Source organism: Rhinolophus sinicus, linkage group LG03 (genome assembly GCF_036562045.2).
Source record: "Rhinolophus sinicus isolate RSC01 linkage group LG03, ASM3656204v1, whole genome shotgun sequence".
NCBI lineage: Eukaryota > Metazoa > Chordata > Mammalia > Chiroptera > Rhinolophidae > Rhinolophus > Rhinolophus sinicus.
Window position 1 is genome coordinate 51,814,534 of NC_133753.1, and position 15,667 is coordinate 51,830,200.

Consider the following 15,667-nt stretch of genomic DNA (forward strand, 5'->3'; position numbering starts at 1 on the left):
AGCCAAGTGGAGTGAGGAAAGGCACAGCTGCAGGTAAGCCCCGGATCTGCTTGGATACTGGCAAATGGTCAGATTAGCTGGAGAGAGGGGTGTATTTAGAAGCTAGAATTGGGGACTATTCTGAAGAGGGAGGGGAATGAATATAGGAAAGGAGAGAGAAGGCAAGGGAGTGAATGGGCAAACAATAAATTCCTTGAGCCCTCAGCCAGGAGTCACTCCACTAACTCACCTCCAAGCAGAAACCCTACTATTTAAACCTCACCAACAATAATGAACCAGAAACTGTTATTGTACTGGCAGCTACAACACACTCACCAGGAGAGCTTCTTTCTCAGCACCGTGCTTCTGCTGCTCTTCATGCAGCTTTTCCTCGTACTGGCTGTACAGCTTCTTGGTCATCTCTCTCATCACCTCCGCATTGGCTTCTTGGGAGGACTCCACCTACAAAGAGACGCATTTCAGAGCGACAACTTTTGAAGGTTCCAGGGCCTCAGCCCCCTTCAGTCTGTTCGTATGATGTGTGGACACACAGAGTGAGCCCATTGACCAGAGCCCTGCAGTGAGACAGAGGCAGCAGGAAATAATGGAGACAGGGACAGAAGGCAGAAGAAAAGGGTACACACGTGCACAGAAAATAAAAAGTGGCTCTTACCTTCTACTAATCCACTTGATTTTATCAGGAAAAGCTGTTCCACACGAGTACATTTTTTCAAAAGGCGGAAACTTACTGAAGTATCAACTCCACCCCCCAAATTTAGCCATTTTTACATTGACTTCTCTCCAAAATTGACCGTGCTCCACTGACTTATTAACCCCTTTCTTCAATGACTTTTCCTGTCTCATGGTCTTTTGATCCTGAAACTTTACTATTTTTTATTCTATCAGTTTTAATAAACCTTTTTCTCTGGATAATAGGTCCATAACCAAATTGGTCCCAGAAAGATGCAGGTTTTTTAATCCTTGAATATTCTGTTGTGTGCTGAGAAATAAGATCACTACATTATTAGAACTGGGTCAGAGTAGAATAAGCTATAAAATTTAAAAAAATAAAAAGTTTATCTATAGCAGGAAGCAGTGAGTAAGAGAGGAAAGGGGATATTACAGATATAAATATTCTATTTTTGAATATACTTTGTTTTGTAACACTGACTTTGAAACCAAGCAAATTTAGCTGTCATAAAAAAATTAAACTTCAAAAAAATTATTCATCAAGACTACTCAATGGGAAATGAATAGTCTTTTCAACAAATGGTACTGGGACAACTGGGTAGCCACATGCAAAAGAATGAAATGGGATTCCTAACATCATATACAAAAATTAACTAGAACTGGATCAAAGGTTAAATATAAAAGCTGAAACTACAAAACTCTTAGAAGAAAACATAAGGTAAATCTTTGTGACCTTTGATTAGGCAACGGCTTCTTAGAGATGACCCCAAAAACATAAGTAACAAAAAAGTAAATTAGACTTCATCAATATTCAATATTAAAAACTTCTGTGCTTCAAAGGATACCATTAAGAACGTGACAGGAGAAAATATTTGCAAATCACATATCTAATAACTTGTACCCAGAGTATATAAAGAATTTTTATAACTCGATAATAAAATATAAATGATCCAATTAAAACATGGGTAAAAGATCTGATAGACAGTCCAAAGAAGATAAACAAATGACCTATAAGCACAAGAAATGATGCTCAATGTCACTCATTATCAGGGAAGTGCAAATCCATAATGAGTTCCCACTTCACATTCACTATGATGGTTATCATCAGTAACAAGTATTGGTGAGAATGTGGAGAAATCCAAATCCTCTTACACTGATGGTGGGAATGTAAAATAGTGCCAGCATATCTCTAGATTACGTTTCAGATTGTTTGACTTTCCCTCCACCCCTCTATGTGCATACATTACTTGGAAAAACACTTTATGTCAGAAAATCAGGGCAGCCTTTGGAGAGAAGTCCACATGGAATTGAAGCTGTCCCATTGGTTGCACAGGCCAGTCAATCACTAGGAAAGACTTAAGGTCATATAAGAAATCTGGACTCTTCCTTTCCATCCCTTTATGCTTTCCCAAATGTTGCATTTGGAAACATTCCACCTGGTTTGGGCAACACTAAGCTGGGGGCTCCTGGGGGCTTGGGCAGACCCAGTTGGGAGACAACAAAAAGTCAGCAGAGTTGTGGGTGAGGTGAGCCTGGCTTAGGATGGAGGTGGCTGGTATTTCCTTTCTGCCCAGGCCCTGTCCTTACCTGTAAACTTCATGCCATTGATTTTATGCTACAGAAGGTTTGTTTGTGTCCTTTCCTTCCAGCTTATCACTTGTTAAAGCTGAGTCTGCTGGATATATAACCCTGGATAAGTCAGGTGTACTCCACCCTGAATAGGTTATATGGTGCCTACTTCAAAGATGCCCTCTAATTCTCCCTTCTCATCACTGGGCAAGTTCTGCTACCAAGAAGCCACAAAAGGGAAAATCCTGAACAGAGATTATCATCAGCGGAGAGAGACCCAGTCCATCCTGCATTGTGTTTCCACTGCAAACACGGACTTCTAGAAAGGGCTCTGACCCTCGAGTCCTGTTCACTCTGCATCCAGGTCACGTGAAACACTCTGAGTCCCATAACTTTCTAAGTTGTTTTTTTTTTTTTTTGGCAGGAGGATGGGGAGTAAAGTAAAGCATTAGTCTCTAAAACAGGCAACTGTAGGCTGGATTTTGAGGCTTGGTATCCGTGGAAGCAGCCAGACTGCCAAACTGCCTAATGATGTCCCCAGATGCCTGATGTCACATCACCTCTGGAACAAAGGAGACTATCCAGGACAGACATATGCAGTAGACACTCAATACATAATCGTGGAGTGAAGGACAGGATAATGATCCTAGGCTGAGGAAAAGACTTAAAAGAGTAACTTCAGAGTTTTTCAGCTATACACTTCTTTTTTTCAAAGTAATTGTCACTCAGAAACACAATATATGAAACAGTAAAGAAAGAGCTTTCTGTTTGATGCAAACACAAAGAGGAGCTGATTACTCTAGAGCAGGGGTGTCCAAAGTGCGGCCCGCAGGCCAATGGCGGCCCGTAATCCATTGTTAATTGGTCTGCAGCCAGTTCCAAAAATATATTTAGTTTACTTAAATAAACCAGGTGAGGCAATATGTACTTCACCTCGAGTGAGTGGCCCGGCTGTTTGTGTATTTTACCGCATATGGCCCTTGGTGAAAACCGTTGAAAAAAGTTTGGACACCCCTGGTCTAGAGCTCTTTGGTCCCCCTTCCCACAAGCACACCAGGTGCTTGTGTTTCGCGAGTGGACTGTGATGGTACAACCCCATGGCGGCAATCATAGAGACTAAGTGGTACAGTGTGGCAGCCTCTCCTACCCATTTGAGGCAGCCCACAGGGAGGGGGACCATATGTCCCAGTCTGTTCCCCTAACTAAATTCTTAATAGCACCACCATTCACTCCCGAATATACTCCACTTTGAACAATAAGCTACCTGGATGCACTACCCATAAGGCACTCTGCTCTAGGAGAGCCTGAGGCTACACTGACCACAATTTGAAAACCACAGGCTTAAATACAGACAAATTAATTCTGGAAATAATTGGTTGAGTGCCGTATATGAGCTATCTTTGGGTCTGCTCCTGCCACTGCGGAGAAAATCTATCCATGTTTCAAATTTTGGAGGAGCATTCACACTTCTGCTCCACAGAAGCCCAGCAGTGGAATAAGAATAGCCTGGTGGGCAAGAGGGACATCGCCCAGACTCCTTGGTCACCCATCGATTTTCTTTCTGTTTGTGCTTCAGCTGTTTACTCTCAAATCAGACAGAAGGGCCTTGGGCCTCAGCGCAAATCTAAACTGTGAAGCTGCTGAAGCCCCAGACCTGTGGGCATCCCAAGTGCCTCTTCAGTTCGTAACAGCGGTGTCATGATGACTGTCTCAGCAGCTCCTGAGGCCACTGGGGCCAAGGCACGAGTGACCAGGGCGAGTGCCCCAGATATGGGGCTCCTCACAATCTGAACTGACTGTTGTGAACACAGAACCCTCCTCAGTGCCAACCTTGTGCAGGTGGCCACAAAAGAAAATTCAGTGAAGAAGAGAACAGAGACAGGAAATGGGAGAGCTAAAGATGGGAGGAGAGAAAGGAGAAGGAAAGAAGAAAAACGCTAATAGGAAATCTGCACTCCCATACTTTACCTTCATTTTCAGCAGCTGGTTTTCAACTTGTGCTACCTCTAACTGCCTCTGCTTTTCCCGCAGCTTGTCCATGGATGCTTCGTATGTCTGCTGCAAATTTCTGATTTGATCCCTAATGTTGCTATTTTCCAAAGTAACATCCACGAGCGTTTTCTAGTGGGATGAAAATAAAAACAAATCCAGGTCTAGTGGTATAAGAAAACATGGCCAGAGTTATCAACTAGGATATCCCTTTGTCATTAACCATCAAGGTAGATGCCTGGGCCCAGGAGCTGCAAACCTGGGACCCTCATGTTAGAGTGGCTGAGTGCCCCACAGTGGTCAAGACGTCTGTCACCCTGGAGCTGGGTGGGCCAGCTCCCCTGTAACACCCCACAGCTGCTGCCAATCCCACCTGCCACTGCTTAGGATGGATGGAAATGGATTAAAATGGAGTCTTTCCAAAGAAAAGTGCTCATTATACTTTGGTGTTTCACATGGGAAAAAAAAATAGGTTTGAAAACAGTAATTATAGAACAATCTCATTTTGGAAAAAAAAATATATAAACATTTGTGCAAATGTATTAATATGGAGAAAATTTTAAAAGACTAGGAAGAAATTTACCAAATCGAAATCACAGTTTCCCCTATGTGATAGGATTATGGATGACATTTATTTTCCTCTTTGAGTTTTCTATATTTTCCAGATACCCCAATGAAATCAGAAAACAAAATGTGTGTTTTGTAGAATGGAGATGTTTTCCTTTTATTCTTACAGGGGCTGTCACTGCTGTGCTCCTAGACTGCCTGCCAGGACAGCGACACCAAGGCTGAGTTTACTGCAATGCCCGCAAATCCTTCACCTTCCTCCCTCAGGCAGAGAAGGGTGGTGATGAAGGAGTACCAGGAACAGAGTTTGGTGACTCAGATAAGTGCCTGACAAGTGTCAAAAGCCTGGTGATTATTGCTCCAGGCCACCCACTGCAGCAAAAATGTTTAAATTAGTATTGTTGCTACTTAATGTTTCGGGTTCTATTTCATGAACTCTCCTTACAGAAAAATGGCTTCCAGAACACAGAATTCCTACCACTGGAAACTGGGTTCTGAGCTCCTCCGTCACCTCCCCAAGTCATCTACAACTTTAAATCATAAGATTTGGAAACTCTGGTGTTGGACACATGTTCTAACATCTTTGTTCTCTTGATAGATGATCTGTTTCTGAAGCTTCCTCAACTCTTTAGCCTCCACTTTGGAAAAGAGGCCGTATTCCTTAACCTATTTGAATCAGAGAAAGGATTTGCGATGGTGGTAAATCAGGAAGCCATTTGGAAGCAGGGAATCACAGAACACTGCAGCTAGAAGTGGGGGTAGAAACCACCTCGCCCAACCACCCCGTCTCTAAGCCCCACTGGCTTTCCAGACACTGCTGTTGTGCTCGTGAACCTATGTCTGGACTAAGAGGCCAGGATTCTAGCGCTGGCTCTGCCGCTAGCTGGACACCGCGTTCAGGTCATTTCCCTCTGTTAGCCTCAGTTTGTTTAGCCACAAAACAAGGGGGTTGGAGATCATCTCAACAGTTCTTTCCAGCTCTGACATTCTCTGAAATTGAACCCAGAGTCTGGTCTCACTGTCAATAATAGTGAAATGGAAGAGACTGGGGCCTTGTAGAAATAAGAAGCCAACTATCTTCAGATTCATTTGTTTCCTGGCTGTGAGATGGTACCTTTCCTTTCTCCTTTTTTTCTCTCCTTTTCTTTTTCTTCTCCTTCTTCCTCCCATTCCTCTTCTCATTCTTTTTAACAATGGTTTTTAATCTTTTCATTACAAGGCTCCTTTGTGTACCCTGGACTAAGAGACTGGACCATAACTAGGAATCAGTCTGGGTACCTGGGTTATGGTTGACCCTGTTCTAACATCTGACCTCTGAAGTAAATGCCTGGAATGTCAGTGGGATGGCAAATCAGAAAGATAAGGGGAAAGAAAACCCAGAAACTTAGTGCAGATACCAACCAGATGTGAACTCCAGTGAGGTACATCATTTCCTGGTTGACTAGGAGCGAGAAGTCTAGCAGGGGTGAAAAGGGAACCTTCGTGAGCCCCCTTGATGGCAGGAGTCAGGGAAAACAAAGGCTACTGAATAAACCAGACCCAAAGTAGGGCTTGGCCCAAGGCCCGGGGAGAACTGGTAAGCAGGAAAAGGGTGGGACACAGAGGCCCCACCAGCAATGGGCCTCCCAGACAAATCCAAACAAGGGGCCCACCCAGGCCCACTGTGGGACGGTGGCCTAGCTTTGTTTGTGGCACCGCTGCCACAACAGTTATTATTAGAGAATACTGGGTTCTAGGGGAAGTGGATAATCCTAACATGAAAATTTGTTTGCTTATGTGATAAATTATTTATATAGAGCCAGAAAGGATATGAAATAGCCTGTGGAACTTTTAAAAAGGAGGGTAAAAAGATAAGAGCCAAATAAAGTTGGAGCAGGGGCCTGCATATTAGGAAACTAAAGACAAAGAATGCTGTTTCAGGTGAATAACAATGCTTTGCTTTGAATATTTTCAAGTTAATTTGCTTGAACATTTGCAAGTTAATTTGCTTGTCAGATTGGGGGCTCAGCTGGGAGAGTAACCATGGGTAGCATCTAAGTGGTCAACTTCTGGCAAATCAAATTAACCAAGAGAGCAAGTCCCATGAAGCAGGTTGACAACACACATGTGCACACAGGTAGGCTCCTGCAGCTTTCTGCTTCCCTGTCTGGTACCACAAGAGGTTCTTTAAAATGCACCTGATTTCTTTCAATGCAAAATAATTTCTACACTAGGAAAAAGTGCTTAACAGCCTTTGGGAGTTCCCCACCATGAATGAATACAGATTGCCTTTGGTTAAGTTCAGATTTTCTGTGATTGGGTGGAACTTCCTGTAACACAGGGGCTGCTGGGAGTGGGGATTGCTGTGCTGTTGTAGGCACTGACACTTAAGACCACTTGGGCATCTAGTGCTGCAGCTGACATCTCTAGCATGGAACTCAGGATCTAAACCTCCATTTCAGTGGGGGCAAAAACAACTGTCATGCAAAGGTTTCGAGTCTCAACTTGAAAGCACTTCCTTCGACGTCCTCCACAGCCTGCACTGTGGCCACGCTTGAAGGATTCTGAGTACTGAGCTGAGGACATTCCATGAGGGCACCCCATCTAACAGGAAGCAGAAGAATACCTGTAGGTCGATGGAGTCTGACGCCAAAGCTGAGTTCATGGCATTAAAACTGTCCAGGGCTGACGACTGTGTCTGGATGTGATTCTCTAGATAGTTCTGCTGGGCCTGTGAAACCTGGATAGATTGAGGAAACAGTTACACAAAACCAATCCACACATACCCACGGTAATCTCTGTTTAGGCTGAAACTCTCTCCTGAGAGCACCCATCCACTGCAACGATATTTCCAGTACAGCTTTAAATTAAAAAGTCAATATCTGCATGATTTCCACCGAGAGAGTGGAAAGACAAGAATACTTTTCCTTTGGATAGTATTTACACGTTCACCCACCAGGCTTTTCTTAGTCCTCACAAGAACACTCCGTGGCAGACAGACAGTCCCCTTTACAAGGAGGAAACAGTATCAGAGAAGTTAAAGTATCAGCACACAAAGCACTTAGAAGTGGCACCACTGGAACTAGAACCTCGTTGGACTATCTTCTTGTGCCCTCTGGCTCGTTCTACTCAACACAGAAAGAATATACTTTGGGCACCCCAATTCTCAGGAGTGATTTTTGCGGCTGCTGCTATTGTGTTGTCTTTGTTGGGTGTGTGTGTTTGACAGGTTTGAGAGAGTTCATTAGAGGCCAGTCTTAAGCTAGAGGGAGGTCTAGCTGGACAGAGAGAGGCAGGGAGGCAGCAGAGCTAGAGGAAGGGTTCTGGGAAAGCTCAAAGGTGGACCCCTGAAGGAGCCACAGAAAGCAGCCAGGCATGACAGTGCACCCTGCAAATGGGAGAGACAGTTGAAACAGCAGGCCAGGACCAGAGCAGGTGGCATGTTCTCATGCAGGGGAGTATTCATATAGCAGTAATTTAGCAATCAGTCTGGCTGCAGCACGGGTGTGGCCTGGAGGAGAAGGAGGCTGTAGGCAGAGATGGACCTCCTGTGACAGTTTGACATGAGAAAACAAAGGTGTGAAGAGACTTGTTTATGCATCTCTTGCAAATCCAATCCTTGGGCATTAATTACAGTTGTTAGTGTCTATCAGTGGATAGCAGAGTGAATTTCCATAAGTAGGTGAGAATTTCACAAATCTCTTTCTCCATGCCAGTGAGAATGGACAAGGTAGATATGTTTACAAACCCTTGCCCCTATAATCAAGGCAGTAGGTCTTACTTAAGCAGATAATTTCACAGCCAAGCCATAAAGTAAACACTAATGCATGACTGTGGTAACTGTGCTTCTTTCCTGTAATTATTAACTTTTACTGAGCATATGTCATATATATGGACTTTTTTTCTTCAAGATTTATATCACAAATATTAAGAAAAAAGTTTTTATCACAAGCATTAGCTTGGTTAAATCAGAGGAAGGTTGTTTTCCTTAAATTTTTGAGTAGGTAATACATTCATATAGTTCAAATATTTAAAATATATAAAAGGTATACACTAAAATAAATCTCCCTTTCACCCCTGTCCCATCTGCTCAGTTACCGCCATGCCCACTGTCCCTCAATTAAGAATCATTATTAATTACTTTCTTGACTATCCTTCTAGCAACTTTTTGTGTATAGACGAAACAATCTAGATATATGTATTCTCCCTTCCTGTTTTATATAAGTGGTAGCACATTACATTTTCTTGCATCTTGCTTTTTCACCATCTATTCTATAATGGCTGCAATCTTTCCATATCTGCTTTTGAAAGCTTATCACTGTTTTCATTCTTTTTTTATTACAACTCTATTTATTCTATTGTAGAGATATAATTTATTTTAATTTCCCTTTCTTAATGGACATTTAGGTTTCCAATCATTTTACTATTACAAATAATGCTGCAATAATTAAGTTCACAGATATGTCTTTCACATATGTGAGAGTTTATCTATACATTCTTAGAAATAGAATTGCTGGGTCCAAGGATATAGGTATCTGTAGTTTGGATAGATAATGGCAAATTGCCCTCCCCAAGAGTATTACAAATTTACATCCCACCAGCCAGCTGCTTGTTTCTCTAATACAGTGTCTTGTCTCATCCTTGCAGTTTAGCCAGTCTACTGAAGCTAAAAATGACATCTCAGGATGGTTTCAATCTGAATGTCTCTTACTGAGAGTGAGGCAGAGCATCTGGTCACACAGTTATGAGCTTTTCATCTTTCCTTTACTATCAATTATCTATAACAAATATTTTGCCTACTTTTACGAGTTGTGGCCTTTTTCTTCTTGATTCATGGGCACTCTTTAAATACTCAGAAAATTAGCTTGTTATCTGTGATATGAAGGGCAAATAATTTTTCTCAGTTTGTCATTTGACTTTGACTTTGGTGTTTTTGACAGCACAAGTTTTTCATTTTCATGTGGTTAGAGTTATCAACCTTTTCTTTTGTGGCTTTGGGATTGCATGTCATAGTGAAAAAAGGCTTTCTTCACCTCAAGAGTACAAAAGAATTCACACATATTCTCTCATGGCAATTTTGAGTTTCATTTTCAGTATTTAAGTCTTTGATCTGTTTAGAGTTTATCCAGTTGTAAATCTGTACCAACAGCATATAAGTTGTCCCAATAGCATATAGTGACGGTCCATTTTCCTCCCTTTATATAAGATGCTACATTTGTCATACATTGGGGTGCATTTCTGGCTTTGTTTCATTGATGTCTATTTATTTATATGCTAATACTATACTGTTTTAATCTCTAAAGCTTTTTCAGTTTCTTGTAATAGTAATACAGTTAGTCTCCCTCACTGCTTTTTTCCCCCAGAATTTCCCCAACTTCACATTTATTTTCTATAAACCTTGAAATCATCTAGTCCAATTGTAGAAAAACAACATAAAATAAAAATCTGTTGGTGTTTTTGGGTTATATTAAATTTGCATATTAACTTGATAACACTGACATCTTATGATGAATCTTCCTTTCTAAGCACACGGTATGTCTTTTCACTTGTTATAGTTTGCTCCTAGATATTTGGTAGTTTTTTTGTTGCTGTTGTTTATTCTAATTGGTTGTTTTTGTACATTGAAACCTCTTTGTTTATATCTATTAACTTTTTATCCTACTACCTTACAGAATTCTTTTATTGTTTACAGTAGGTTTTTTTTCATTGGTTCACGGGCTTTCTGGTATATAATCTTATAGTTTAAAAGTAGTGATAATTTTACATCTACCTGTCCAGTTATTATACCTCTAAATTTATTTCTCATATTTAATTTCATTGGTTAGTATCTCAGACACAATGTTAAATAATAATGGTGATAGCCAGCTTCCTTGACTTGGTCCTGACTTCGGAGAGAATGCTTTGACTATAAGGAAAAGTATTCTTGCCATAAAAATTCTTTTAAATAATAAACTTTATTCTGTGATAAAATTCCCTAAGTTCATTTAAAATATGATTCCACTCATAAAGAACATCATAAACTCAAATATCTTCAGATACTAGCCACTGAGAGGGAGTTCTAAGCTCTACCATCCCTCCAGATCTCCAAGTCACTGAAATATTGACTTACTGACAATTCCTGGGTGATCTGTCGAAACTTCTGTCTCATTTCGTCATAGTCTCCGTACATTCGCTTCCTCACTTTTTCCAAAGTGGCTCTCACCTGTAGCCCACAAAGATGCTAGTTAGAGATCAAGCTATAACATTTTCATGCAAGATTTCCAAAACTTTTAAGAAACTCTAATGAGAAAAAGGCCCCACAGAGAACCAATCTTAAGAACAGGACAAATTGGGAAATTAAGGGATAAGATCACTCCTGATATCTAGTTAGAAACCAATGGAATTATCTTAATAATAATAATAAACACATTATGAGTATATATAATTATAATTATTAATAAATATTAATTATCCAAACAATAAACCCTGGGGGGAATATGTCTTGTTGAAATTCACCGATCACCTTCAAACTACATTTGAGCAAAGTTTGCCCCTTTTCCTATCACACATTTTTACAAGTAGAAAAATTTTTAAAAGTTGACTGTGAACACTAGGCTAAGAGGACTAGGAAACCAAAAAGCAAAGGCAACCTCTAATTTTCCCTGTCTCTGCTCTGACTGTCAAAGAGCAATTAAATGTCTGGGAATTGCTCTAGTAATGCAGGGAAGTATGAGTCCTGGAGAGCTCATAAATCTGCACGTCAGTTCCATAATAACCACCAATAATAACAAGGCACTAAATATAACAAAAGTCAAGGTGATCCCCAAAACACCTTTACAAAAACACTATTTAAGATTCTTTACGGTAGCACTTCCAGAGGAGTAATGGGATCTTAAAATATTTTTTTAATCAAAACAAAAAAACCCTACAAACAGCCCCTGTCTCCTCCCTTCTTTTGGTGCCCCAAGGTGGACAAAAGCTCAGGGACCCTCAGCTTGAACAGGAAGCCTCCTCATGGGAGCCCCATCCAGAGAAGCTCCGGAACTCCAGGAAGGGCTCACAGGCAGCCGCATGGTTAGAACGACCACAGGCGTGTAGCGCACAGCACGGAGGGACTTAGTCTTGGAGCTGTATTTGCCGAGTTAGCATGTTTTAAATTGGACTACATGTTTATGTAGGGGGGACTGGAGATTGGTGGAGATTTCAGGGCAGGAGGACAAGTTAAGACATCAGGCCTTCCTCAGATGAATTCTAATAATAGAGTCTGCTTTCTTGCAATTAACTACCAACATTTTGGGAAAACGAGGCCAAAAGCACAACTTTTCATCCTGGGCAGGCAGAATGGCTTTCATCCATTGCTCCGAGTTGGTTCTTGTGCTGCTCACCAGAGGGAAGTAGGTAGGATCTCAAGCTGGGTGGCAAATATTGTAGGAAGCCAGCTGGGCCAGAGAGTGAGAGAGGACAAACAAGTCCATAAACATGTATAGGAATGAACAGACCAAGGATGGATTTGAAGCCAGCTACAGAAGATGGGACCTGGAAATTAATTTTAAGTTGCAGAGCACAGTGGACGTTGGCAATTCCTGTGAGAACCACCCCTGTGACCTGGGCTCATGTCATCCTGGTTCACGATTAGGCTGAACCTGCTGTCTTTGTCTTGGGCGATACGCAACTCTTCATTCTGCTTAGAGGGTTTACCTCTGAAGCACTGCCATGTTATCTGGGGCATTTAAACGAGGAAGGACTAAGTATTTCCATGAAAGAAATACAGGAGACTAGGAATGTTCAGGCTGTTCCTATATAGGAAATATAGGAATGAGATACTCTAAATGGTTAAAAATTATATTTTGGGGGTAGGATGACTAGGGACTTGAGGCTGGTGGTTGTCACACATATCCTGTGTGTTTGTGTATATGTGGAAATTTTTTGGCTTTTCTTAATTTTCTCTGTTAAGCATGTATTATTATTTTTAATCAAAACAGGATTTTTTATTCTTATAATTATACAAGTATCCAAAACTTTCAAGACACATTAAAGAAGGTGATATTCAATAAGAGCTATTCTTTCAAAAACCCACACAAAAGTTGACATGACTTTGTGATTTATCTGCAACTCACCAAGTAAAATGGGGTACACAGAGCTGGAGGTTTTGACTTTAGGGGTCCCCACAATCTATGCATGAGAAAACTGAAACCCAGAGATGGTTTCAGTGTCAGAGAAACTCATTTTCTCCCTATGTAATCACACTGACTTGGCCAACAGACGCATTGGTCAATCTACAGAAACCAAAGAATCCAAAAGGAATGGAGACAGACAGATAGATAGATAGATAGATAGATAGATAGATAGATAGATAGATAGATAAAAAGAAATTAAAAAAAATTAGAAAGACGTGCTCCACAATGCTAAGAACTGCTCTAGCTGAATGGTAGCATTATGAGTGATTTTCTTTTCTTCTCCATACATTTTTGTATTTTCCAAATTTTCTCAAAAGACCATGAGTTAAAAAGAAATATAATATTAAATACAAAGAAATGACATTGATTGGTCTAGGGTGAACAATGTCTATCATGGTTGTCTTTGCAGCATCTGTTTCAACCCGAATGATTGGTCTGAAGCAGCCACAACCATCCCATTCCCCTTGCCAATGATGGATTTGGGAGTGGGCATGTGACCCACTCCTGGCCAATGAGACATAAGGAGAAGCCTAACAGAGTGCCTCTAAAAAGAAATCAGAGAAGAGTGGTCTCTTTTCTTCTGCCAGACACTGTCATATTTTGAGATGATGCTATGAGTCTGAAGCTGAAGGAGGAAACAAACAAGGGACACTCAGAGAAATAGACCGGAGCCAAGATGTGTCATGCCTGGAACCCACCTACCTCTAGACTTATTCCCACTTGAGACAAGTTTCCTTTTTGAGTTGGCTCTTCTGCTACCTCCAGCCAAAAGCATCCAAATGTATGCATTTAATGCATGTCCAAACTCATGCATTAGGAGTGTCCAACATAATAAACAAAGCTACTTAGGAGCCACCATATCATACATGGAAGAAGAAAGTCATTGGTTTCCTGAGTAGCCCTATTTAGTAACATCCAGAAGTTCACTCTACACCTCACTGCAGAATTACATCTGTACTTTTAACACTACCATAAAGACATGTAGAAACATTTCCATCCAAAATGATAACGCTAAGAATTCTTCCAAAACGCCTTGTTACGGTCACAGAAATGCTTTCAACTCCACCATCCTACATGCTGCATAAAGCGTATAAACCAGAAAAAAAAATCCTTCAATGACTCACATCTTTGATGTAGTTCATCTCTTCTTTTAGCTGATTGGTAGACCACCCATACACCACCATTTCTTTCTGCTGATTTTGATCTGATCTTCGCACCACGCCGTAGACAACACCCTGAGGGAGTTTCCTGGTTGGTTCTCCATTGCTTGGGTCAGGATACTAAAAGAGGGTAGGAAAAGAGAAAATAACAATGACTCTTTAGGCCTCATGAAAACAGCTATAACTGGCCCACTGTATATGGTGATGCAGGTTTTGCCAGGACTGGAGAGCCTGGAAGCAGGGAGAGAGACTGGCAGAAATCCAGCCTGGTCTCTGCTCACCATGTCACACCTGGCATGGGCAAGCCTGCCTTTATCCTGGAGGAAGAGCACCTTTTTCTAATTTCTACCAAGGCTCTCTCCACCCACCTAATAGTGCATCTGCAGGGCCCATCTTCCCAGAGGGGCACCTTCTTCTAATTCTCACAAAGATGCCATATACACTTGTGTTGTCCCAAATAACAAGAGTGTCTGAACTCTGACATTCTTGGTAATGCTGTTTTTCCCCTTATACCAGTTCCTCTGTATGCCTTCTACCTTATCACTAAATATGTGGCCTGAAATGCATGATTCTGAGATACTCAGGGGGGAGAGGGGGAAATGTTGGCTGCCATCTGGCAGCCAGACTGTCCTCTCAGGACTGTCTGAGAAAAGGAGGTGGGGTGAGTATATAACACTTTGTGACCATTCATGAAATATTTCTGAAAAACCAGGCAGAGGGGCATGACTTCACTCCAAAATAATCTTCCTACTCCTTAATTCCTTTAATTAAAGCTTTGATCAGTGTTGAAATGCAAATACCCTTGGGAAGAGGTAACATGTCCAAGTCGCAACACACCTTTCTAGAATGCAGGCTCAAGAAGCAGGAAAAAGGGGAATTAAGACTTACTGAGCACGTACTGTAAGCTAGAAATATTCCTTAGCATGTTTAATCGTCACAGCCACTCTGTGACATAGTGACTATCCTCTCTACTTTATAGCTGAGAAAAACTAAAGGTCAGAAAAGTTAAGTAACTGCTTACAGTCACCCATCTAGATTCAAGCCCAATTCTGTCTGACATTAGGCACACCTCTTCACATTGTAGGCTTTGTTAGCTGTAGGCGGACAGAGTAGGAGCCTTCACACCATCTAAGGGAAGGGGCAAGGAAAAAATCAAGACCAGGGACTAATACTTTATAGATAAACTGGCCTATGCCCAATTTCCTCTGGAGCTGACCCTGGTACTTCAACAATCACAGTACAGAAGCCTGAATTCCTCAATGGCTGCTCTGCTTTCCCATTAATTTTTAAAGCACCTTTGCATAAATTCTTGCCATGCACTCGCAAGATATTTTTGACATACAAAATTGTAATTTTCATTTTAAAAATCATTCATTGTGAAAGAATAATGAATACTGTATGATCTTATTCACTCAAAGTTTGTAAAAGCAAAGGAAAGTCTAGAAAGGTACATGACAAATTATTAACAGTGATGAACTCTAAGGAGGGCAAAACAGGGTGGGGTCGGGGAACTAGAGATCAGGGTAGCTTTCATTTTTTTCTTTATACCCTTTTGTATTGTTTTTTTGCAATGTGAGC

General features: G+C 41.2%; 1 protein-coding gene across 2 annotated transcripts in view; it reads right to left on the reverse strand.

Moving 5' to 3' along the window:
* MYZAP (myocardial zonula adherens protein) overlaps nt 1-15,667 on the reverse strand; it is an 88,491-nt gene that overhangs the window by 48,994 nt on the left and 23,830 nt on the right. For both annotated transcript variants that reach the window (XM_019732237.2, XM_019732238.2), the window contains exons 3-7: nt 14,054-14,209; nt 10,883-10,975; nt 7,400-7,513; nt 4,207-4,359; nt 316-441 (exon numbers count right to left, since the gene is read on the reverse strand). In XM_019732237.2, coding sequence (XP_019587796.2) covers nt 316-441; nt 4,207-4,359; nt 7,400-7,513; nt 10,883-10,975; nt 14,054-14,209 — 642 coding nt within the window. The remainder of the gene's footprint in view (nt 1-315; nt 442-4,206; nt 4,360-7,399; nt 7,514-10,882; nt 10,976-14,053; nt 14,210-15,667) is intronic.